Raw genomic sequence first — 27,607 nt, 5'->3', positions numbered from 1 at the left:
CTCCCTGATCAAGAATATATATACTTTATATAGTCGGAAATCGATATTTCGATGTGTTACAAACGGAATGACAAACTTATTATACCCCCGTCACCATTCTATGGTGGTGGGTATAAAAAGGCATTAAATTATGCATATTTGCTGCAAATTTTATTATAACTTGATGGGGAATAGCCAAAAGCAAATTTTCACAAAGTTTGTATTCCTTAAAATGAATTATTAAAGAAAAGTAATTGTGAAAAATGACTATTTTAGCAAGTAAACTCGATCTTAATACCCACCTTAACTTCTTAAAATTCAATTCACAAAAGTTCTATAATACATTTTCGGAAGTTTTTTTTTTTTTTTTTTTTTTTTTTTTTTTTTTTTAGTAGGACATTTAATTTTCGATTTTGTGGTGGAAGGTGGTATGTTAGAATTTATAATATATTTTTGGTGCTTTTTGGCCTTGGGGAGTTGGCAACACTGTGTGAAACATACAAATATACTCCCACTCCCACTCTCTCTCTCTCTTGTTTCGGAATACCATATGATTTCAATTTAATTTAAGTTGGTTAGTATACAAAAAGGTAACGGTATTTTTGTTTACATTTTCTTAGTGAGTTTTGTTGTTTTTTTCTTTCTAGCCAGTCATTAGCAACAACTCCGAATTTTGATAAGTCTCTTTGATTAGCTTAGTTCTCTCGCTCTCGCACTCTCTCACACACACAAGTTCTTACTCTCCATTGTCTGGCTTTGTAAATTCACCACGATTCGTTAAAGTGATGGCAGTGTTGAAACTCTAAAATAGAAGCGAAAAACGAATAAATGAAAATAACTTTAGACTTCCTGTATGTTGGACAGTTTCCTGCCAGGATACGAAAATTCAGTTGAGCTTTGGTTATAGACGTTAACGGTACAACGAGCGGATAAACGTTATTTTCTTTTCGTAAATACAATTTTTTGCTTCAGCCCTCTCTTACAGAGAGTGTGTATGAATGAATGTGCGACTATGATAAACGAGTGAGTGAGTGCGTGTGTGGGGCTAGCTAGGACTCGTTTGTATGGGCTTTAAGGGTAGCAAAAAAGAAAAGGAGGCAATAATCCAGCCAGCCAACCAGCCATACACATTCTCGAACAGAATCTCTAGAGTTAGACGAAGAAGTGAAATGAAAAATATTCGTGAAAAAAATAAAACCAGAAATTCTAGAGCTCTATGCTTTAAAGAATATCAAGAGTGGAGCACCTACTATATCCCAAGTCATGGGCTATTACAACGAAATTGTTAAACGATAAACGACGGGTGAAATGAGAAATACGAATAAACGTTTAGGAATTCCCGGTACCTATTCTAGCTCCAAAACAAAACAAAAAAATATACAAAACAAAAAAAGCAATGTCTTTGAAGTTGGTTTTAAAGTAATGTAGGTGTCATACCTCGCTTCGTAAGGCAGAGAATCTAAAGTGACCGTGTGAAGTGAAACAATTACTTTGCCATTACCATTTCGGGGCGTTTATGCTCTTTAACATTTTACGAAATATACATAAAAATTTTTTTGAGAATAGTCCATAAAGAAAATTTGTGAAAAATTCAAGTGTTAAATTTAATTGGCTTACTCACCATTTTAAAGCATACTTTAAGGCTGAACTTCTATGTTCCTTTTTATAAAGTGGGACATATTCTTATAACTGTTTTGATTTAATTGCCTAATTTTTCATCCCAAGAGAGAAAGGTTAAGCTAAGCCATACTTGAAGGGAAACATTAAATCCCTTAACAATTCAATGGGGATAATAAAATTTAACCTTTGCCAAAATACAAATAAAAGCAAAAAATCTCATCAATTGCCATTGGCTGTTTTTAATGGCATTTAAAAAATTGAGACGAGGCCCGTATACTACCCCAAGTCATTGGAAAATCTTGTTAATCTGCCAAACAAAAAAAAGTAATAAAAATTTATGAGCCCACTACATAAAACACAAAGGAAATCAACGGTACTGTAACAATAAATAAGAATGAAAACAAACGAAAATAAAACAAAAATTCAAGTGAAGTGATAATGCAATATTAATACTTCTTAAAGAGAGAATCTTAAAAAGGTTTTAAAATATCAAAATAAAGTCTTAATTTTTTTTAAACTAAATCAAAAAAGAAATTCGCCAAAATTGGATCATAGTCTTCATGATAAGAAAAATGTTAGAAACTTAAACAAGAAAAACAACGAAAAATATAATTAATAAACAAAAACGAAATTTAAAAAAAATATTCAAAAATTCAAATATAATAAAGTCCATACTAAACATCTACTTAAATTAAAGCCAGAAAAAAATAAACAAATAAAATCGCAAAATTATATATTATTCCCAAAAATAATCAAAAAATGTTCATAACCTCCCACTAAAATAAATCGAAATTCAATCTTGAATTATATACCCGTAATATAATAGTATTTTATATACACATAAATGTGTAACAAGTGTGGTTTTTTTACATAAAAAAATACCTTCTTCAGCAATGCTTTCACAGCAGCTATTGTGTTAGTTGGGGCTTCCATTCTTCCGTTTCCGTTTTTGGATAAACTTGTGGTCGTGTTGTGTGTGTGTGTGTCTTAGCGATTGTATACGGTTACATTTGTGTCTGTTCTATCTTTCACGATATTGTGCAAAATTGCTTTGGAATTTTGCCCTTTGGCCCCCAATGCCTAGAGGCTAGACCAAAACAAACTTTAGCCCTGAACCAAAGATTATTACATATAAAATTTTTTGTGAACACAAAAAACAAACGAAAACAATGGCAACGGCTTTCATGGATCTACGTTTCATATTCATCGTATTTTTATTAAAATGGAATTACACACAAGGTAAGATAACATCGTAATAATAATAGATGAGATATGTGTTTTTTTTTGTGTAGTATTATATTTGTGAAAATGGTAGAAAAAACTGAATGACAAAAAACAAGACAATAAAGTGTTTTCCAATTTTTTTTTTTTTTTTTTTTTTTTTTGCGGAGATTTGGATGAGTAACTTGGATTGCTAAGAAAATATTTGGTTTACTGAAATAATATTATTTTGACATATTTTATGAATAAATGGATGAAATATGAACTAATAAATTTCCATATGTGTATAGACCAAATGGCTATTAGTTTTGAGAAAATTGAATATGGAACGGATTAATATTCGACTAATTTTTATATAGGATTTCGAATAACTAGGATTGGAGTAAAATTGATTCTCTTGCTATTATTATTAAAGCAACAATTCACAATCTTAATGAAATTAGACCATAACAAATTATATCCATACCAAATAAGTATGAAATATATATAAAATAATTAGAATATATATTTATTAACATAAAAATAAATCGAATAAATAAAATAAAAAAAAAATTTTGAACCATTCAATATAGGTTTTTTTATAAAACATAATGGAAACAAGTATATACGGCCGAAAGTTCGGCCAGGCCGAAGCTTATGTACCCTCCATCATGGATTGCGTAGAAACTTCTTCTAAACACTGCCATCGAATTACTTAAGTTGCGGTAACGCTTGCCGATGGCTAGGTATCTTAAAACCTCCTAACACCATCTTCTAAATTGTATGTAAGTCCATACGTGGTATATATTAAATCAAAAAAGATCGATCCAATACGTATATAATTCAGTTTGACAAAGTAGACATAAAATTTTCACAACATTTTCTACAGAAGTAAATTTTAACAAAATTTTCTATAGAAATAAAAATTTTGACAAAATTTTCTATAGAAAGAAAATTTTGACAAAAATTTCTACAGAAATAAAATTTTAACAAAATTTTCTATAGAAATAAACTTTTGACAAAATTTTCTATAGAAATAAAATCGTGGTAGATTATTTTTTGGCTCGAGTGGCAACCATGATTATGAGCCGAATAAAAAAAAACTTTATTATGAACCGAATAAAATTTTAACAAAATTTTCTCTAGAATTAAAATTTTGACAACATTTTCTATAGAAATAAAATTTTGGTAGATTATTTTTGGCTCTAGTGGCAACCATGATTATGAACCGATATGGACCAATTTTTGTGTGATTGGACCAATTTTGGTATGGTTGTTAGCGACCATATACTAACACCACGTTCCTAATCTGAACCCGATCGGATGAATTTTGCTCCTCCAAGAGGCTCCGGAGGTCAAATCTGGAGAACGTTTTATATGGGGGCTATATATAATTATGAAATTCGCTTCTCTTGGAGACTTCGCAAGCCAAATCTGGGGATGGGTTTATATGGGGGCTATATATAATTATGGACCGATGTGGACCAATTTTTGCATGGTTGTTAGAGACCATATACCAATATCATATACCAAATTTCAGGCGGATCGGATGAAATTTGCTTCTCTTGGAGACTTCGCAAGCCAAATCTGAGGATCGGTTTATATGGGGGCTATATAAAATTATGGAGCGATGTGGACCAATTTTTGCATGGTTGTTAGAGACCATATACCAATATCATATACCAAATTTCAGGCGGATCGGATGAAATTTGCTTCTCTTTTAGGCTCCGCAACCCAAATCTGGGGATCGGTTTATATGGGCGCTATATATAATTATGGACCGATGTGGACCAATTTTGGCACGGTTGTTAGAGACCATAAACCAATACCATGTACCAAATTTCAGCCGGATCGGATGCAATTTGCTTCTCTTTAAGGCTTCGCAAGCCAAATCTGGAGATCGGTTTATATGGGGACTATATATAATTATGGACCGATGTGGACCAATTTTTGCATGATTGTTAGAGACCATATACCAACACCATATACCAAATTTCAGCCGGATCGGATGAAATATGCTTCTCTTAGAGGCTCCACAAGCTAAATCTGGGGATCGGTTTATATGGGGGCTATATATAATTAAGGACCGATATGGACCAATTTTTGCATGGTTATTAGAGACCATATACCGACACCATGTACCAAATTTCAGCCGGATCGGATGAAATATGCTTCGGTTAGAGGCTCCTCAAGCCAAATCTGAGGGTCCCTTTATATGGGGGCTATACGTAAAAGTGGACCGATATGGCCCATTTTCAATACCATCTGACCTACATCGATAACAACTACATGTGCCAAGTTTCAAGTCGATAGCTGGTTTCGTTCGGAAGTTAGCGTGATTTCAACAGACGGACCGACGGACGGACGGACGGACATGCTTAGATCGACTCAGAATTTCACCACGACCCAGAATATATATACTTTATGGGGCCTTAGAGCAATATTTCGATGTGTTACAAACGGAATGACAAAGTTAATATACCCCCATCCTATGATGGAGGATGGGGGAGGATAATTATAAATAAATAATTATGGAGAAAAATGAAAGCAATAACTCCCAGAGATACAAAATGGAAGTAATCATTTTCTAAGTAAAATAAATGAAACCCATAGTAAGAGCCATACAAACTGCCTTCAGAATATGAATGGATTAAAAATAAATAAAAAAAAAAAAATATATATATATATATATATATTCATTTTTGAGTCTGTTTTCTGACTAATAACCCAGCAAAAAAAAAATTGGAAGTTGTACCACAAACATTTTGAAGTGCATCCCAGAATCCCCCATCGATTTATTTCAACTTCCGATGCAGTCCTTATGGACAAGTCCACAAAAACTTCTTCTAAAGCGAATCTTGGGATGCCCCCTGATTTTTTTCATTTCGATGCAGTCCTTTTGGACAAGTATTAGAAACTACGCAATTAGGCTATTTTAAGTGAAAATTTAAGTTTTGGACAATTAAATTAAAATAAAAAAGTTAAAAAAAAAATAAAAAATAAATTTCATCCCCGCTGGTATTTGAACCTGTGCCGTTTGACTTTTTCGCCTCCATGGAAGTTCGTTTGAAAAGGTTTTGCAAATTTTTGAAATTTTTGTTGATTTTTAATGGAAAAAATATATTTATACGAAAATATATGACGAAAATAAAACAATAAAAATGACGTATAACATAACAAAATAATTTGTTAGAAAAATATTTGATACAAAAAATTGCCGCTGGTGAAATTTGAACCTGCGTTTCTTTTTTTTCGTTCATACTAATAAAGAACATCTCGAGAAGCAGTTCGAATGTTATTCCTTGGTGTCGTGTTACGATCATATCTAAACATTTGAATTGACGTTTCGACGCTTTGTGTTCAATGGTGGCTGAGCGTGCTAAGGCGTGCTGTTATGGTGCCAACAAACCCAGATTCAACCCCTGGTCGGAGCGAAAAAGTTTTTCAAATTTTAACAAGTAAGTAAAGTCTAAAGTCGGGCGGGGCCGACTATATTATACCCTGCACCACTTTGTATATCTAAATTTTCGATACCATATCACATCCGTTAAATGTGGTGAAGGGTATAAAAATATGGGAAACATTGAAATCTGAAGCAATTTTAAGGAAACTTCGCAAAAGTTTATTTATGATTTATTGCTCGATATATATGTATTAAAAGTTTAGGAAAATTAGAGTCATTTTTACTACTTTTCGTCTAAGCAGTGGCGATTTAACAAGGAAAATGTTGGTATTTTGACCATTTTTGTCGAAATCAGAAAACGTATATATGGGAGCTATATATAAATCTGAACCGATTTCAACCAAATTTGGCACGCATAGCAACAATGCTAATTCTACTCTCTGTGCAAAATGTCAACTAAATCGGAGTTAAAAATTGGCCTCTGTGGTCATATGAGTGTAAATCGGGCGAAAGCTTTATATGGGAGATATATCCAAATCTGAACCGATTTCAAGCAAATTTGGCACGCATAGTTACAACGCTAATTCTACTCCCTATGCAAAATTTCAACTAAATCGGAGCACAAAATTGGCCTCTGTGGGCAAATGAGTGTAAATCGGGCGAAAGCTATATATGGGAGCTATATCTAAATCTGAACCGATTTGGCTGACATTTTGCAAGTTTTGCGAGACTCATAAAATATTCGGATGTACGGAATTTGAGGAAGATCGGTTGATATACACGCCAATTATGACAAGATCGGTGAAAAATATATATGGCAGCTATATCTAAATCTGAACCGATTTTTTTCAAAATCAATAGGGATCGTCTTTGAGCCGAAACAGGAGCCTATACCAAATTTTAGGACAATCGGACTATAACTGCGAGCTGTACTTTGCACACAAAAATACATCAACAGACAGACAGACGGACATCGCTAAATCGACTCAGAATTTAATTCTAAGCCGATCCGTATACTAAAAGGTTGATCTATGATTACTCCTTCTTGGCGTTACATACAAATGCACAAACTTATTATACCCTGTGCCACAGTAGTGGTGAAGGGTATAAAAAATTATATTCATTTTTGAGACTGTTTTCTGAATAATAAATAAAGAGCCAAATAAGAGGAGAATTAAAGTAAGGATATATTTAAGACTATTTTTTAACGATCTTTTGCATTGTAGTCAAGATACAAAAAGCCAACAAATTTAAAGGAAATTTTAATAATTTTAAAGAATTTTTACAATTTCTAAATACAAGTTTAACTTAGTCAAACAAAATTTTCTTTCATGTAAAGATACACAATTTTAAGTCGAATCCCTTAACACACAAAAAATTTTTTTTTCAGATTCAATCATAAAGTTAATTAATCCAATTAATTTTTTAATTGAAATGTCTTCAATCACGATAATAATAGTATCAACCAACGTTTTAATTGAGCATCAAAACAATACTTGATTAAAAAATTAATTGATTTCATTAGCAAATTTCAATTAATTGTTTCATTTAATTCATTCATTTAAAAAAAATTTAATTTATGTTGATTGCAAAATTCAATTATTTTTTAATTAAACAATTTGTAATCGCTATACTATATTTCAATCACTTTCTATAACTATTTTTAATCCTTTTTAGTTTGATTAAAAAAATGTATAATTTCAAAAAAAAAAAAATTAATTAAAAATTTAAAAAATATATCCATAATTTTTTAACTGTCTTATTCTTCCGAGTTTGATTAAAAAGTGTTTTGTATCAATTAATTTTTTAATTGAAATTTTAAAAATGTCAATCATTGACTTAATTGATTTAATTTTTCTAGTTTGATTAGAAGATTAATATTATCAATTAATTATTTAATAGAAAAAGTTGTCACCTTCAATCAACTTTTTAATTGGGAATATTTTGGTGATATTTTTTCTGTGAACTATAAGAGAAAATGACTTCGTTGAAGAGTTTTCTGACGTTTGCACAAGGATAAAAATTTTTTTAAGGGATTAAAATTAGCATTCGAATTTTGAGGGCATGAAATCTTTGGCTTCACGACAATATTTTTTTCAGTATGAAAAGGAATAATGTTCGAGTATTTTCTATATGTTTTTGAATAACCAGGATTGGAGGAAAATTAATTTCTAAAAAATAAATAAATAAACCCCAAGAGACGCAAAATTTGCACCTAATTTGCAAAAAAGGAGAAAAACCGAATATTTGATTAAAAAATCAGTTGAATTTATTGAACAAAATTGACGCCTGTGATTAATATTATCATTTCCATGAATAAAAAAATATTTCTGTTTATTACAAAAATTGTTATATAACATGTTCAAGAAATATGAAGAATATCACATTCCGAATTTTTGCAAATCGAAGTGCATTTCTATCTTCTAAAGATTTTATCTTTCGTCAAAACTGCTAAAAACAAACGGAAAGGATTTATATCAATAAAAGTTTTATTGAAAAACACATCAAATCAAACTTTGTGATATTATATATAAATAATTTTTATTTATTTTTTTTATTGATAATTTTTAATACATTCTAAAGCTTGAGTGAATTCCACCTCAAATATTTTAGAAAATTCGTTTTTGAACTATATGAAACAAGGAAAAGTTATAAAAAATGTAAGCAAAAGAATTCCTGCGTAGTTAAAATAATGAACGTCTTTGGGAGAATATGTGTGGAAGTGCTTCTAAAGTTGTACCTATAGAACAACTTCCAAATTATATCCAAACCAAAATAGTGAATAAGAAAACTGCACTCAAAAAAATTTACTGTCATTGAAAGATTTTGATCTTTACTTCAAGATTTTGGTATTGATTCCCAAATGCTGCTCCTTTAAAATGTTGACATTTTTGTATGTAAATTTATTTGGCTCTATAAAACTAAATTTAGAATACACACCGAAAAAAAGTGAACTGTTTTATACGAAGAATAAACTACCACGCACGAAAATTGAACTAAATTTTACTCCACATTTTGAGATATCCACAAAGCGTTGTCAAAACAAGGACATTTTAATGCCATGTTGTACTTTTTAACTGCAGTTCACGAAATTACATCATCTCATAGAAGAAAAAATTAACTAAAAGTAAAGAAGAAAATCATTGGCGCCAAATCATGACCAACCATACAGTAGTTCATTCGTACTATTTTTGGGACTCGTACGAAAATTTTCATTTGTTTTAGTTCATATTGAACTTATGTGTACGGTCATTGAACTTTATACTCACGTTTAGTTCATAAAATTTTTGAGACATATTTAAAAAAAAGTAAGATTTCATTAAGCTGTGGAAAATTTAGATAAAAATAACAAAATTTAACTACAAGCAAAAAATTTTTTTCCAATAAAAATAAGTTAAATTTAGCGTTAGTTTTTCTGTGACATTTTTTCTGTGTGAATGGTTTGGAATCAATATCAAAATCCTTAAGGGAAGGCCAAAATCTTTGGATCCAAGCTAAGTTTTTTTCAGTGTATAATATTTTAAGAAAATCATTTATGACCAAATTCGATTTTGGAATAATCACAAAATTGCGACATCAAATTTTACACAATTTCATTAGAATCTAATTCTTCTAATGGGGAAGGTCGTTTTGTTTTTAATTTCCAAAAGCTAAAAACCAATTAGTTAAAGACCATTTAGTTTTAAATAATCGATTTTTTCGTTTTTTTTTGCTATCCCTATTAAAAACTTGTAGTTTCTTTGTGCTTATGATATACAAAATATATAAAAAATATGTTATACACCTAATTAAATACTCATTGCTCAAGGCATTAAAAACTAATTTTTTGGCATTTAACTATCAACTAACAAAATAACTACAGTTTAAAAATTTTTCCAACAAATTAAATTTCCCATGTTTACTAAATAAAAGTTTTAAACGATTTGTTTACAAAAAAAAAACACACACACACACACACAAATTTGCACGAATTTAAATAAAAAAATCCTTAAAAAGGATAAAAGGGTTGCTATGATTGCTAATGACATAAAGATTTAAAATACACACGTGTTGTTTTGGGTAAAAATTTACCCAAAAATCCACAAATGACATCAAACATTCTTCCATCCTTTCATGCGGCCTTCCCCATTCGATAGTATGAAACCCAAATTTTTGGTAACCGAGGAAAGAATGTTACAAAAATATGAAAGTAAAAATATGCATGCAAAAGTTATGGAAATACCAAGAAATTTCTTAACTGGAAAATAATTTAATAAACCTGTGCTTGTGTCTGTGTGAGTGTGTGTGTTGATGCGAAAAAGAAAACGAGCCAAGAATTTTACAAGTTTATTTTCTCTGATAGTGATGAATACGTCGTGTGTGTGTGTGTGACTCAAACGAATAACACTTTTAGGTGTCCTAAATACTTTGCCTACCAGAAAATACCTCGACTATGACTATGGCAAGTAAATTAGGACGAAATTTCTCCTTACAGGTGCGTGTCTAGGGATAATTTAATAATCTTGTTTAGGGCATGTTAAAGGATTTACTTAACATGGACAAATTATACAACAAACAAGACTTTTGCTTTGAATTTTGTCCAAGGTTGTTGGCACTCAATTTTCACTATTCCATCGAGACTATATGAATATTTATATAGACCATTTAAATATTTAAGAGATAATCATAGTATTGTATAATTTTGAGGAACTTATTCATTAAATTTAGTAATAAATATTACTAGAGTTATAAATAATTCATGATAAAATTATTAGGGCTGATTAAGGGCATAAATTTGGGCAACATTTTGATTTTATAACCGAAATGGTCTTTAAGGCATAGAATATTGAAACTTTAAGATTTTCTAGAAAAGAAAAAAAATATATTTTGTTTTACATAATAAGTGATTTTAATACGACTTTAAGGGAATTTTTATGATTAGTGTTCTAAATGTAATAAAAAAAATTAAGCAAAGAGTATAAACTTTCTTGTAATTAAAATTTCATTATTTCAAAGAAACTTTGGGTTTCATAATATTTAAGTTCTGTTTACTGCAGGTAAATCCTAAAAGTTTTAATTAATAAGAGATCTTAGAAACACGAGAATTATTATGCTCATAGCATGTAACTAAACTGTGTGCAAATAATTCACTTTTTGGACTAACAAAAAAAAAATTTTTTTTACTTTATATTAGAGATTATCCCCCATATTCCGATATTCGAATCGCAAATCACAAGAATTTACTTTTCTTATAGCGAAAAAATAAATATACTCGCGGACTTCAATCCAACTTTATTTGATCTTCTCATTAAAGAAGAACTATGTAGCCCAAACTATAAGTTCACAGGTTTTGGCTTTAAGAAAAGATCTCCAAATGACAGTTTTACGATTTGTTTAATATTATGACACCACAATTATAAAACGATAAAGACAATTTCTGGGGTCCAAAGATTTTGACCTTCTTTAAGGATTTTTCGCGTTGATTCCAAGTCAAAGATGCTGTTTCTTTAATGTGAGGATATTTTTTAGTAGACTATTCAGCTTTAATTTTAGGCTCGAATCGAAAATTGAAAATGTTAAAGCACTCAAAAAAAGTGAATTTAATAGGCCATTAAAGTCAATTTAATCTATTTTAGTACTTGATAAACTTTAGATAAAATACTTTAGATAAAAAACTAAAGCAAAAAATTTTACTAAATAGGAAAAAAATGTTTTAAAATTGTAAACAAATTGTACCTTTGACCAAAAACTCATCCATCGTGAACTTCATATGGCCCCAAAAAATTTTTGCAATTTCTAACTTTTAATTTTCCAAATAAAAATTTTTTTCTTTAACAAGACGAAAAAAATAATTATTTCTAATACATTTTCTTGAATTAGCCGAAAAATATGTACTTATCTTGTGATATTGGCGATTGTAATACCTCTACGGGAAACTGGTTCCACTGACGGGGATAGCACAGGACAGGTTTCGATCATTGTTGCCACTCGTGCCAAAAAAAAATCTAACAAAATTTCACGAAAATTTTGCCAACACTCTACCAAATTTAAAAAATATGTTTCAAAATTTTATTTCTATAGAAAATGTTGTCAAAAATTTCGTCAATTTTTTTCTATCGAAAATTTTGTCAAAATTTTATTTCGTCAATTTTTTTGTTGTTTTTTGATTTCAACTTAAAACCATGCATTGACTAAACTACAAATGTAGTTTAACCAACAGAGGAAAATAATGATTGTCAAATTTATTTGGGCAAAGCCCTATAGACTGCAAGATGGTTGGATGGACGCACATTTCGGAATTACCACATTCCTCATGAGCATCCTCTACTTTTTCTATAGAAAATTTTGTCAAAATTTTATTTCAATAAAAAAATCTCTCAAAATTTTATTTCTGTTGAAAAATTTGTCAACATTTTATTCCTACACTCAAAAAAGTTTACTTGGATCCAAAGATTTTGACCTTTAAGGATTTTGTTAATGATTCTGAGCCAAAGATGCGGCTTCTTTAAAATAAAGGAATATTTTGGCGACATATGTGGCTTTAAATCTAGGATCAATAAAATTGAAATTAGACTAGAGATTTAATTTATCGAATTTTAAATCCCTTTTTTTGTGATATATTAATAAAGCTATTCACGCACAAACAAATAAATGCCACTGTAAAAATCGAAATTATAACGGATAATTCAAAGTAAAAAATGTTTTCTTAATTCCAAAAAAAAAAAAGCTTTAAACCAACAATGCTAAAACCTTAAAATAAGTCTTATCCTATATTTGAAGCGTTTTTATCTTCAATTTTAAGATTCAACTTTGCAGTTAATATAATGACAATTTCTTTAAATAACAAATCTGTTTCCTTAATTTAAGGAAAATTTGCCTTAGTTCAAAGACATTCGACTTTAATAAAGGGACCTAAATTTAATAAAGCAGATTTTTGGTGCAAAGATTATAAACTTTATATTAATTACAATTTCATTATTTTAAAGAAATTTGCCCTTAATATTTTGTAAATTCCTCAACCTGAAATTTAGGTTGCGTAATCTTTAATATCACGTTAATATTTTTTCAGTGCATAGAAAATGTTGTCAAAATATTTTTTTCTATCGAAAATTTTGTCAGAAATTTATTTCTATACCAAATTTTGTCAAAATTTTATTTTTATAGAAAATTTCGCGTCAACATTTAATTTTTATAGAAAATTTTGTCAAAATTGTATTTCTATAAATTTTGTCAAGACTTTATTTCTATAGAAAATTTTGTCAAAATTTTATTTCTATAGAAAATTTGGTTAAAATTTCATTTCTATAAAAAATTTGGTTAAAATTTTATTTCTATAAAAATTTTTCTCAAAATTTTATTTCAATAGTAAATATTGTCAAAGTTTTATTTATATTGATTTTTTTTTTAAATTTTATTTCTATAGAATATTTTGTCAAAATTTTATTTCTATAGAAAATTTTGTCCAAATTTTATTTCTATAGAAAATTTGGTTAAAATTTTATTTCTGTAAAAATTTTTCTTAAAATTTTATTTTTATCGAAAATTTTGTCTAAGTTTTATTCATTTTATTTCTATAGAATATTTGGTTAAAATTTTATTTCTATAAAAATTTTTCTCTAAATTTTATTTCTATAGAAAATTTAATCCAAATTTTATTTCTATAGAAAATTTTGTCAATATTTTAGCGTCAACATTTTATTTTTATAGAAGATTTTGTCAAAATTTTATTTCTATAGAAAATTTGGTAAAAATTTTATTTCTATAGAAAATCTGGTTAAAATTTTATTTCTATAAAAATTTTTCTCAAAATTTTATTTCTATCGAAAATTTTGTCAAAGTTTTATTCATTTTATTTCTACAGAATGTTTTTTCAAACTTTTATTTCTATAGAAAAATTTGTCAAAATTTTATTTCTATAGAAAGTTTTGTCCAAATTTTATTTCTCTAGAAAACTTTGTCAAAATTTTATTTCTGTACAAAGTTTTGTCAAAACTTTCGCATCAACATTTTATGTTTATAGAAAATTTTGTCAAAATTTTATTTCTATAGAAAATTTTGTCAAAATTTTATTTCTATAGGAATTTTGGTTAAATTTTTATTTCTATAGAAAATTTGGTTAAAATTTTATTTCTATAAAAATTTTTCTCAAAATTTTATTTCTAAAGAAATTTTTGTCAACGTTTTAATTATATAGAATTTTTTTAAAATTTTATTTCTATAGAAAATTTTGTCAAAATTTTATTTCTATAGAAAATTTTGTCAAAATTTTATTTCTATAGAAAATTTGGTTAAAATTTTATTTCTATAAAAATTTTTCTTAAAATTTTATTTTTATCGAAAATTTTGTCTAAGTTTTATTCTATTTATTTCTATAGAATATTTTGTCAAAATTCTATTTCTATAGAAAAATTTGTCAAAATTTTATTTCTATAGAAAATTTTGTCCAAATTTTATTTCTATAGAAAATTTTGTCAAAATTTTCGCGTCAACATTTTATTTTTATAGAAAATTTTGTTAAAATTTTATTTCTATAGAAAATTTTGTCCAAATTTTGTTTCTATAGAAAACTTGGTTAAAATTTTTTTTATAAACATTTTTCTTAAAATTTTATTTTTATCGAAAATTTTGTCTAAGTTTTATTCATTTTATTTCTATAGAATATTTTGTCAAAATTTTATTTCTATAGAAAATTTTGTCCAAATTTTATTTCTATAGAAAATTTTGTCCAAATTTTATTTCTATAGAAAATTTTGTCCAAATTTTATTTCTATAGAAAATTTGGTAAAAATTTTATTTCTATAGAAAATCTGGTTAAAATTTTATTTCTATAAAAATTTTTCTCAAAATTTTATTTCTATCGAAAATTTGGTCAAAGTTTTATTCATTTTATTTCTACAGAATATTTTTTCAAACTTTTATTTCTATAGAAAAATTTGCAAAATTTTATTTCTATAGAAAGTTTTGTCCAAATTTTATTTCTATAGAAAATTTTGTCAAAATTTTATTTCTGTAGATAGTTTTGTCAAAATTTTCGCGTCAACATTTTATTTTTATAGAAAATTTTGTCAAAATTTTATTTCTTTAGGAATTTTGGTTATAATTTTATTTCTATAAAAAATTTTCTCAAAATGTTATTTTTATCGAAAATTTTGTCTATGTTTTATTCATTTTATTTCTATAGACAATTTTGTCAAAAATTTTATTTCTATAGAAAATTTTGTCAAGATTTTATTTCTATAGAAAATGTTGTCAAGATTTTATTTCTATAAAAAATTTTGTCAAAATTTTATTTCTGTTGAAAATTTTGTCAAAATTTCCTAAAATATTATTTGTCAAAATTTCCTAAAATATTATTTTTCCTAAATTTTATTTCTGTAGACAATTTTGCGAAGATTTTATTTCTATGGAAAATTTGGTCAATATTTTATTTTCATTTCATTTACGTATTTTTGAGTATTGTTGACCTATTTTATGATTATTTTGATAATTAATTTTGTTCGGCTTGAAGTCATTTCTATAGAAAATTTTCTCAAAATTTTATTTCTGTAGAAAATTTTCCAAAATTTTTTTTTTTGTGAAAAAATTTTCTAGAATTTTATTTCTCTAGAAAAATTTCTCACAGAATTTTATTTCTGTAGGAAATTTTGTCAATATTTTATTTCTATATAAAATTTTGTTAAAATTGTTTACCTCAGATGAAAAGAAATGTTTGGCATACTCTACCAAAACATCGAGAATTCTACCAATCTACCAAACAGTAATAAATCTACTAATTTTGGTAAAATTCTACCAACTGCGGTCCCACTTCTCCAGTTTCTTAGGACCTTCCAAATCCGTCTTGTCCAGAACTTTCCATATACATCAGAGACTTGTTCTGTAACGACCACAGATTATAAAATTTCGTTTATTTAAAATTTCTTCATTTTAAAGAAATTTATTCTTAATTTTTTAGAATTTTTTTCCATACCAAACATATAAGTTGCGATTTAATTTCATTCACCATAAAGTTTTTATTTAGATTTCTAATTACTATTTCTATACAGAAATGAGGATCTACTTCCTACCCAGCAAAAAATGGAGCAATATTTCAGCAGTAGTGTAAGGGAGAGAGGCAGTACCAACTGCTTACAAAACAACCGAATCAGCGCTGATATTTGTGGGCGATGTCCCGATTTAGAGCAGCTTCTACATAGCGCTGATATAATTGCTCATTTTAATAGAAATATTGCTCAGAAGTGATATATAATCTTGAGTATAGCATTGTTGGCGTGAACGAAAACAGCACTACCTTTCATGCATCTATACTGCATGAATTGGTTGCAATAACGTAAACGAATGATTGCCACCGATTCATGGAGTGTAGTCGCACTGCCTAATTTATTGTATACCAAAAAGCAACTAAACTCTTACTGCTGAAATATTTTTTGCTGGGTAGTAACAATCAAATCATAAAAAAATAAAATTGTCTATATAAAGTAGTAGGCAAAGAAGTAAAATCAGAAATGATAATATTTGATTTGCTTTGTATCTGTACAAGTACCAAGATTCAGTAGTAAAAGCTATAGAAAGAGCACCATAGGCAAATATTTGAACAGGCAAGGTTTCAATTTCGGAATATTCATACAATACAAATAACTAATATTACTATTGTAATGTGTCATATTGTATAAAAAAACCGGGTCAAATGTACGGCGTTGTTTAATAATTATAATTTAATAAATTTGATCATTTAAAACAAAACTCCTCAGCGGAAAACATGTCATGTACTAGGGTTACGTTAGGTTAGGTTAGGTGGTAGCCCGATGTATCAGGCTCACTTAGACTATTCAGTCCATTGTGATACCACATTGGTGAACAAGTACTAACTACATCTGCATAGAAAACAAATATAAGCTGTGTTATGGCAAATGTGAAAATTAAGCTAATTTTTATATTCATTAGACGTTATTCAAATAGTGACAATTTGTTGAGATTTTTTGATGACTATTGGCGAAATTTTTCCTTCTAATAAAATTAACTCAAAAAGAAATTAAAAATCGTTGATGCCAAATCAATACCCCATAAACCTCGGTGTAGTTAATTCTTAATATTTTTGAGATTTATACATTTTCTGCTTAACTTATTTTCATGGTGATGGAAATTTAGAACCACTTTTGGTTCATAAAATTTTTTAAACATATTTGGATTAAGGAAAAATTTTTAAAAACATGTCTTAACAAAATATTTTTTTTTTTTTGCAATACATATATTTAAGCTTTATCGTATATAAGGTTTAAAAATCAATACTATAGGCAGCCCAATTTTGATCAAAGATCTAAATTATTACATCCAAGCGATTTAAAGATTAAAGGTATACATATAAAATGTATCAAACCCTCCACTTTCTTTTATTTTGGGACAAAACTGTTAATCTCTTAATATAATTTCTACAAATAATTTTATGATAAACATATAATTATCTTCCAATGACTTGCAATACAAGAATATATGTTAATTATATGAAACCCATATCCTTCATGCCATCTCACGAGATGCCTAAAAGTGAACAGCAGAACTTTCTCGGAAGTTTTCCATACAAACTTTTGGCGAAATTGCATGCAAACCAAAAAAAAAAAAAACGAAATTGGATCAAAAACTAAGAAAACTAATTCTCATTAATTCATAATTATTTTAATTGCCAAGCATTGAGGCCACCTCTTACCCATTCCTCCTTTTAAGAAAACCAACAAGAAATGACTATGAATAAACAAAACAATTAATAGACACCCAAGTTAGAAAACTTTTAGTCCAGCAACAAAAATATATTTTTGTTTAACCTTAAAGTCATGAATATTAAATATCAATAATGCAAGAAAAAATGCCAGCAACAAGAAAACAAAAATAACTTTATATTGTTTATATAAAAGTTCTTCATATATAAAATGCTTCATATGAGTTTTTGTGGTAAGAGAAATCAAACAAAAACAAGTGAATTTCCCACAAAAATTTCACTTCCTTAGTTCACAGAGACCCCCTCCTTAAGAAAGCATAGAACAAAAACAATAAAAATATCGATTTTTATATTGTTTAGTTATATAAACACTGCTGTGTATGAGACATTCCATGTGAGATTTATTGCACGAGCTTGGACGAGATTCTTCTAAAACTCCAACTCCAGAAAATTTAAATTTCACTTTGGGAACCGTACCATTTGACATGATCTTCTTGAGGGAGTATGTTTCAACACACCCCCCGCAATTCCTCATATATTCTCCAGTAATCGGCTAAGACAAGGGATTTTTCAAGGAAACTATTATAATTGATCCACGAGCTCAAGTTACTGGGTTAATAAGTTTGTGCATTTGCATGTAACGCCAAGATGGACCACCTTGAATATTGCATAAATGTATATGGAACTATAAACCTTTATATAGCTCCAAACAAATTTTAAGAATTTGAGATGGTTGTTATGATGGCAAATGTTCGATGGGAGAATTGCAAGGGTTGTAACGACACCTAGCAAATATGGCCCATTTAAACTTAAACCGGCCACTAGATATGCTAGTGTTCTCAAGACGTCAGATATCACTCCTGATATCTGCTATAACGGGTCGCTGCCCGATAGGCGAGTATGCAAAAACTATTGGCCCGAAATATAATGACTATTGTATGAGCTGTCATAATGCGAAGGAAAAGGAATCAATGTTTTTGGACCAATCTGGATAGTTCAACAGAAGAAGGTTCAGCGGTTAAAACTAGAAGTACCAATATGTAATAGGTACTTTTAGGTAATAGGTACTTTATCACAATGGAGTGAATAGTCAAAGTGAGCCTGAAACTTAATCGGGCTGCCACTTTAACCTAACCTAACCAGCCCCGCCCGACTTTAGACTTTCCTTACTTGTTTAGATTTGAATTATAAACATTTTTGTCATATTTTTATTATTTTTTGATTTTTATACCCTACATCATAGGATCTGGCTGAAATTGTGTACATGGTGTTAGTATATGGTCTCTAACAACCATGCAAAAATTGGTCCACATCGGTCCATAATTATATATAGCCCCCATATAAACCGATCCCCCGATTTGGCTTGCAGAGCCTCTAAGAGAAACAATTTTCATCCGATCCGGCTGAAATTTGGTACATGGTGTTACTATATGGTCTCTAACAACCATGCAAAAATTGGTCCATATCGGTCCATAATTATATATAGCCTCCATATAAACCGATCCCCCGATTTGGCTTGCGGAGCCTCTAAGAGAAGCAAATTTCATCCGATCCGGCTGAAATTTGGTACATGGTGTTAGTATAGGGTCTCTAACCACCATGCAAAAATTGGTCCATATCGGTCCATAATTATATATAGCCCCCATATAAACCGATCCCCCGATTTGGCTTGCGAAGCCTCTAAGAGAAGCAAATTTCATCCGATCCGGCTGAAATTTGGTACATGGTGTTTGTATAGGGTCTCTAACAACCATGCAAAAATTGGTCCATATCGGTCCATAATTACATATAGCCCCCATATAAACCAATCACCAGATTTGACCTCCGGAACCTCTTGGAAGACAAAATTTATCAAACCGATCCCCCGATTTGGCTTGCAGAGCTTCTAAGAGAAACAATTTTCATCCGATCCGGCTGAAATTTGGTACATGGTGCTAATATATGGCCTCAAACACACATGCAAAAATTGGTCGATATCGGTCCATAGTTATATATAGCCCCCATATAAACCGATCCCCCGATTTGGCTTGCGGAGCCTCTAAGAGAAGCAAATTTCATCCGATCCGGCTGAAATTTGGTACATGATGTTAGTATGTGGTCTCTAATAACCATGCAAAAATTGGTTCACATCGGTCCATAATTATATATAGCCCCAATATACACCGATCCCCCGATTTGGCTTGCAGAGCCTCTAAGAGAAACAATTTTCATCCGGTCCGGATGAAATTTGGTACATGGTGTTAGTATAGAGTCCCTAACAACCATGCAAAAATTGGTCCATATCGGTCCATAATTATATATAGCCCCCATATAAACCGATCACCAGATTTGACCTCCGGAACCTCTTGGAAAACCAAAATTTATCTGATTCAGTTGAAATTCGGTACGTGATGTTAATATATGGCCTCAAACACACATGCAAAAATTGGTCGATATCGGTCCATAATTATATATAGGCCCCATATAAACCGATCCCCAGATTTGATCTGTGGAGCACCTTGGAAGAGCAAAATTCTTCCCATTCGGTTGAAATTTGGTATGTGATGTTATTATAGGGTATCCAACAACCATGCAGGAATTGGTTCCTATCAGTCCATAATAATATATAGCTCCCATATAAACCGATCCCCAGATTTGACCTCTGGTGCCTTTTGGAGAAGCAATATTCCATGGTGGAGGGTACATAAGATTCGGCCTGGCCGAACTTACGGCCGTATATACTTGTTATAATATAGTCTTGTCTTTAGCACAACAACCACATTTGTTTGGTGCTTTTTTCTGATTACAAGCTCAATGTCTCATATGTTTGTTTACATATGAACTCATATAAAATTTAGGCAAAAACAAAACCACAGGTAAAACGTAGCCCGGAAAACTAAGCAGACTGCCAGTATAGACAGACATGCCATAAAAACATTGTGAACTTAGTATGATGGAGAGACCATAAACGGAGGGGGGTATAAACTAAACAAATCAGACCAAAAATATAAAATACACGCAAAATTTTCTTTGTGGCCTAAAGAAATACGGAAGCATTTTGCGGGCTAATCAATATGCACAGGAAACGGCAGGAAATACAACCAAAAACAACGGCTGTAGAAGTAACAAACGTTGGCCACCCTCTCAATACAGCAACAACAAGAAGCATTGGTGTTTTGCCTGCCACAAGCACCAATATTTGCTGTCGGCTACACTGTGATGTTTGGTTAGTGGGGGTGGGTGCTCTTAAAACAACAAACAATCCCTGTTTTTAGTTATATTTTACGATCTTACATTTGCACGTACACATACTCGCACAAACACACACATACGCGTATATACTGAGAGTTAAGTATTTCGTATGCTGTGCAATCGAATGTACTCTGGTTATTGGTTACAAAGTTACTTGCTTACACTCGGTGTGTCAGAGCGTTTACTCACCGTATTTATCTCCCTCTCTCTCTCTCTCTCTATTACTAAAGCCAGAATGATGGTGAGTTCTTGAGATTGGTACGCATTCACTGGAGGAATATTAACATAAAAGAGGCTAACGAAATCACATACAAACACGTGAAAATATTAAGTGCTACTATGATATAGGGACTTTGGGATGATATGGGTGTCTACAATGTTTGGCTTGATGGAAACATGTTACAGGAAAAATCAATGAAATAAAGAAAATCTGAATCAAAATTTTATAATTTGGATAATGACGGATAACGATCTTCTTCGTTATTCGGAAGGCACCGGAATATAAATTCATATGCAGCAACTAATCAAAATTCCATTTAATTTATTCTATGGATTTTATAAATCCATTGTATCTTCAATTGAATCACCCATAATCTTTTAGTAAACTTTGTGCAAAGTGGAATCACTTTGGTAAAGGTAGACACCGCAAGTAATGTAGATATATTTATGTATAATTTTTTTTCATGGAATTTAATGTTCATTTTACCGGTCTCTTTAGTCTTTTGGAATATGCATGCACGTAGTATTCTTCATCATCATCATCATCATCATCATCATCTTCTTCACTTATACTCGAACAAGGCCATTTTGTTATTGGAGCAAAAACCAAAATACCCATATGAAGACGTTATAAATGGCAACATTTAATTTTTTTTCTTTTTTTTGGGAAAGAAAAATACTCTACACATGTCTGAAAGATAGTTCAGGGACGATTGCTTTCATTTATATGGGTAAATGGAAGTAAATGTTTTTATAAATATTGCCAAGTGGAAGTTTGCAAATATGAATACATTTACTTGAGAGTGTATGCATGGAAGTTTGCAAAGAAACTCCACAACACGAGAAAATCGACAGATATTTAAAACAGTGTCGAGAAGGTAATGCTATCTGCTAGGGATTCATTGTTCCTTTTGAGAAGTTTCTACTATACTTATGTGTACGTGTGTTATTCCAAGATAAGAAACTATACGATAAAAATGTATTTGCTAACGGAAATTTGTTCTATGTTTAGAGTGTAGAGGTTTGCGAAAATAATTTTTGTTTAGAGTTTATTTAAAATTTTTAATGAGAAGACATACCAATAGTATTTTTATTTATTTATTTATTAAACTTATAGTAAATATAAGAATAATTAGCTACTTAAGCTATCGGCAAATATTTTTTTTTAATTTATTCAATACACTCAAAAAAAGTGAACCCTATATTTCACTACAGCCGATTTAATTATATTTTAGTTCATATATTTACTTTGTTCTAAGGAAGTTTCCTTGACTTTAACAATTTTTTACGTACGTTAGTTCAATGAACTAAAAAAGATGGAAATTATAATCAAACGAAATACAAAGATTTACTAAACTCTTGTCTCCCTCAAAATAGTTCAGATTTTTTTTTTAATTTGTAAATTTTACCAGTAATGCACCCATATTGAACTCCTAATGGCACTAAAGACATTTTTGTATTTTTGAACCCCATTTTTTTCCTTCAAACTACAATTTTTTTTTAAAATTGAAAAAAACAAAATAATAATAATAATTATGTTTAATAAATTTTCTTGAATTTGTAGAAAATTTTCTCTTATTTTTGTGATGTCAGCGTTTGTAATACTGTTTAGTTAGAATTTTCTAAAAATAAACAAAATTTTCAAAAACTAAGCAATGTTTTTCTTCATAGTTGGTTCACTGTTTTTTCAGTGTAACCACCATGGAACGCATACAATAATTTTCCATGAAAACATCTCCCCGTAATGGATTGTCGTTTATAGTAAATATCCCAGCCAACAAATTTAGATGTTGTTTTAATGACATAATTTTTATTGAACTTCCCCAAAAGTTTGTTAGTTTAATCACGCAAGAAGTTATTTTAATTAAATGTTTAAAATTCGATTCATTTTTGAAATTTCAAACTGTGAACTGTCTACAACTTTTAATCTAAAGCCCATATGTACACAACGGACCTTGTAGGTTTAAAAGACTGACCCCACATGGTAAAATTTTTGCAGTTAAGATAAAATTTCATACACCCGACGTTACCAATTTCCATTTCATTTCATACTCTTCAGAATGCCCCAATGGATTGATATCCGGAGATTTTGGTGGTCGCAATGAAGCGCGGAACCTCCTCTTTAAGCAAATATTAGTTGAGGCGTGCTAAGTGTGATAATGCTGAGCCCTGTTGGAATGTCCATGTTAATTTTGCAAAATTAACATGGAGCTACACCCATAGAAAAATCATGAACGGTATGCACGTTTGAAAACGATCCGGTCATGAAAGTAAATCAACACACGTGTAGTGTCAAACGGAGAACAGACGGTATCAATCTGACAATGATAAAATGACACAAAGCGTTGTCAAACCAATAACCAGCGTTCATCAACTGAAAACGTAATGGGTACAAATTTTGGCCAGGCCGTATCTAATGTACCCTCCACCATGGATTGCGTAGAAACTTCTTCGAAAGACTGTCATACACAATCGAACTACTTGGGTTGTGGTATCTTAAAACTTCTTAACATCGTTTTCTACATTGTGAGTTAGTCCATACGTGGTATATATTAGACAAAAAAGGTATGTATAGATAAGTCTACAAATAATTACGAATCGATATGGACTTTTGCACGGTACGTAGAGAGCCAGAATTGAAATATGGGGGTCGCTTATATGGGGGCTATATAGAATTCTGAACTTGATATGGACCAATTTTTGTGTGATTGTGGATTGATTTTTCTGAGGGCTATATATAACTATAGACCGATATGGACCTAGTTAGGCATGGTTGTTAACGGCCATATACTAGCAAAATGTACCACATTTCAACTGACTTGGATGAAATTTGCTCCTCCAAGAGGCTCCAAAACCAAATCTCGGGATCGGTTTATATGAGGGCTATATATGAATATGGACTGATATGGACCACTTTTGGTATGGTTGTTAAATATCATATACTACCACCACGTACCATATTTCAACCAAATAGAATGAATTTTGCTTCTCAAAGAGGCACCGGAGGTCAAATCTGGGGATCGGTTTATATAGGGGCTATATATAATTATGGACCGATGTGGATCATTTTTTGCATGGTTTTTAGAGGCCATATACTAACATCACGTACCAAATTTCAACCGAATCGGATGAATTTTGCTCTTCCAAGGGTCTCCGGAGGTCATCGGTTTATATCGGGCCTATATATAGTAATTGACCGATTTCGACCAATTTTTGCATGGGTGTTCGAGGCCATATATTAACACCACATACCAAATTTCAACTGAATCAAATGAATTTTGGTCTTCCAAGAGGATCCGGAGGACAAATCTGGTAATCGGTTTATATGGGGGCTATATGTAATTATGGACCGATGTGAACGAACTCTTGCAGGGTTATTAGAGACCATATACTAACACCATGTACCAAATTTCAGCCGGATCGGATCAAATGTGCTTCTCGTAGAGGCTCCGCAAGCCAAATCGGGGGATCGGTTTATATGGGGGCTATATATAATTATGGACCGATGTGGACCAATTTTTGCATGGTTGTTAAAGACCATATACTAACACCATGTACCAAATTTCAGCCGGATCAGATGAAATTTGCTTCTCTTAGAGGCTCCGCAAGCCAAATCGGGGGATCGGTTTATATGGGGGCTATATATAATTATGGACCGATGTGGAGCAATTTTTGCATGGTTGTTAAATACTATATACTAACACCATGTACCAAATTTCAGCCGGATCGGATGAAATTTGCTTCTCGTAGAGGCTCCGCAAGCCAAATCGGGGGATCGGTTTATATGGGGGCTATACGTAAAAGTGAACCGATATGGCCCATTTGCAATACCATTCGACCTACATCAATAACAACTACTTGTGCCAAGTTTCAAGGCGATAGCTTGTTTCGTTCAGAAGTTAGCGTGATTGCAACAGACGGACGGACGGACATGCTCAGATCGACTCAGAATTTCACCACGACCCAGAATATATATACTTTATGGGGTCTTAGAGCAATATTGCGATGTGTTACAAACGAAATGACAAAGTTAATATACCTCCCATCCTATGGTGGAGGGTATAAAAATCCGCTACCGTGACTCGAACCTGGATTTTCTGCTCCATATACGTTAACAGTAGCCTTAGCAAATTGCATGAACGTGAACAAAACTGTGAACATTCCGTTTTGATTCTTTCCTGAACGTCTTCGTTTCATTTTGTTACCGTTCCGTTCACGTTTTTGGAACGTAATTTTATTAGTGTAAACATCTCTGTAATACTAAAATGTTTCTATAATACTAAAAGTTAACACAAAAACGTGTTTAGATGATAAGGATGGATTGTAAAAAAAATCGGTGTAAGTACAAAAAATGTAGACAAAAGTCCATAAATGTTGTCCACATGATGATAATCTATGATACGTCCCACAGACGTATGTTTATCTTATCCATGACTTTCAGTAGGCTAAGATTTCTAGGTTTAAAGTTGTAGGTGATTAGATTTACATATATACTATCGAACATTTTAAAGCTGACGATATAACATGCATTTAAAAAACTTCAATTAATCATATAAATATGTCTTTGGGTCATGTGGCTGCTATCAGTTCACGGCATAGAGCACCACCAAACTTGGTAGCCTTCAGGCAACTGCTTGTGAAATATCTGATAAAAGCACTGCTCGGTGTTGAAATGATAAAATTGACACTTTAGCAGGCCTACTTTCATGAATTGGCTGAAAAAAGCCAGCCAAACGATAACACCCCTCTAGGGTTGAAACAAAACGAAGAAAACCTTGTTGACCATACACATATTCATATAAGCAAGTGAAGATATCAGTGACCTTTATCCCTATACATTTGGAAAGATAGCCCTTGTGACATTTCTCACTAACTCCTCCTTACAAAAAAATGTCAGATTGTGTGATAACCTCAAGCTTGTGGTGGGAGAAAATATAATATTTATACCAAAAACAAAAAAACCCAAACATATCAGGATTGGTTGTCATTTCTATTGCCGTTTTCCTTTTTTTATGGAAATATGTTCTGCCTTTTGAATTAAACAATGAACAAGCAAATCGAAACGAATCTAACATATTTGGAAATAAAATAGCTATATGGGGCTCTTCATTTTTGGGGAGGATATGATTGTCTAGATATATGTTTAGGTGTTCGCATGTGTGTGTGTAGGCTTATGTGTGAAAAGATATTAATTTTTTATTACATGTCACAAATGTTGTATAGTTTATCCACTTGAAATATTGAACAATTGAATAATATCCTGTCATTTGGTTATTCTATAGTTTATTTGTGGACATTAACACACACTCACATACAAATACAAATGTTATACGTATATGTTGACCATGTCAAGTTTTGTGTAAGGTATATAAATGCATAAAGCTTTATTTTTTCTCTCTCTCTCTTTTTTTTTAATATGTATACAAATGTATCAAATTGTTTATGCTCTTTGTTTGGTACAATGAGTAGTGGGGTCATTTTGTCAAATGAATCTTGACACAAACTCTTACACACACACACACACACTCTTTGGTGTCATAAATCTACATATTGGCATTGTAAACAAAACCTAAAAACTCTCTCATAGATGTCACTAACATATGCACTTGCTGCATACATCCTCTCATGTAGCTAAAGTGGAACAACGAATGTATCGTGGAATATTCATGAGTTTTTGGACACCTATGATTTAAATTTCTGTATGTAACATTTCATAGAGAAATATGACAACGGGTTGAGGGAGTGTCCTTATCTCATTCCTAAACACAAGCATACAAAAAAATTGAATATATTGTGTAACATGCACTGAAAAAAAAAATCATGCCCAGTTCCAAAGATTTTGTCTTTAGAGTGGAGAATTGAAGTAAGGATACCTTTAAGACAGACTTGTCTTTTAAATTCAAGTTTTGCGTACTTGATTCTAGGTGGCAAATTTTAATTTATTCGTGTTTTTTCTGTCTTTTTCTTTATGGGCAATTAAAGTCCTTTAAACCCGTGTTAGCGGCAACTTTAATTTTGAAATTCAGACTCAAGTTCAAGCAGAAATGATGATGTGTTTCAAATTAATTTTGTCTTTAAAATTAAGTGCTAAAAAACATCTCCTATTTTTAAATATTTTTTTTTTTTGCTCTGTTGTCAAGGTTAGAAAATTAAAGACAATTTACTTAATTTCAAAGAGTTTTTCACACTAATTAGAGACAAGTTGACCTTAGTCAAACAAAATTTTCTTTCGTTATAAGATACCCATTTTTAAGTCGAATCACTTA

The 27,607-nt window shown here is 30.6% G+C and overlaps 1 protein-coding gene across 2 annotated transcripts in view; it reads left to right on the top strand.

Moving 5' to 3' along the window:
• The first annotated feature begins 893 nt into the window (after window positions 1–893).
• The window catches only part of robo3 (roundabout 3), a 410,915-nt gene continuing 384,201 nt past the window's right edge, over window positions 894–27,607 (top strand). For both annotated transcript variants that reach the window (XM_075296773.1, XM_075296772.1), the window contains exon 1: window positions 894–2,838. In XM_075296773.1, coding sequence (XP_075152888.1) covers window positions 2,769–2,838 — 70 coding nt within the window. In that variant the 5' untranslated portion in view covers window positions 894–2,768. The remainder of the gene's footprint in view (window positions 2,839–27,607) is intronic.

This window comes from Haematobia irritans, chromosome 2 (genome assembly GCF_050003625.1).
Source record: "Haematobia irritans isolate KBUSLIRL chromosome 2, ASM5000362v1, whole genome shotgun sequence".
NCBI classification, from domain to species: Eukaryota; Metazoa; Arthropoda; class Insecta; order Diptera; family Muscidae; genus Haematobia; species Haematobia irritans.
Note: the sequence above shows the minus strand (reverse complement) of the source record. Positions and strands in the feature narration are given on the sequence as shown.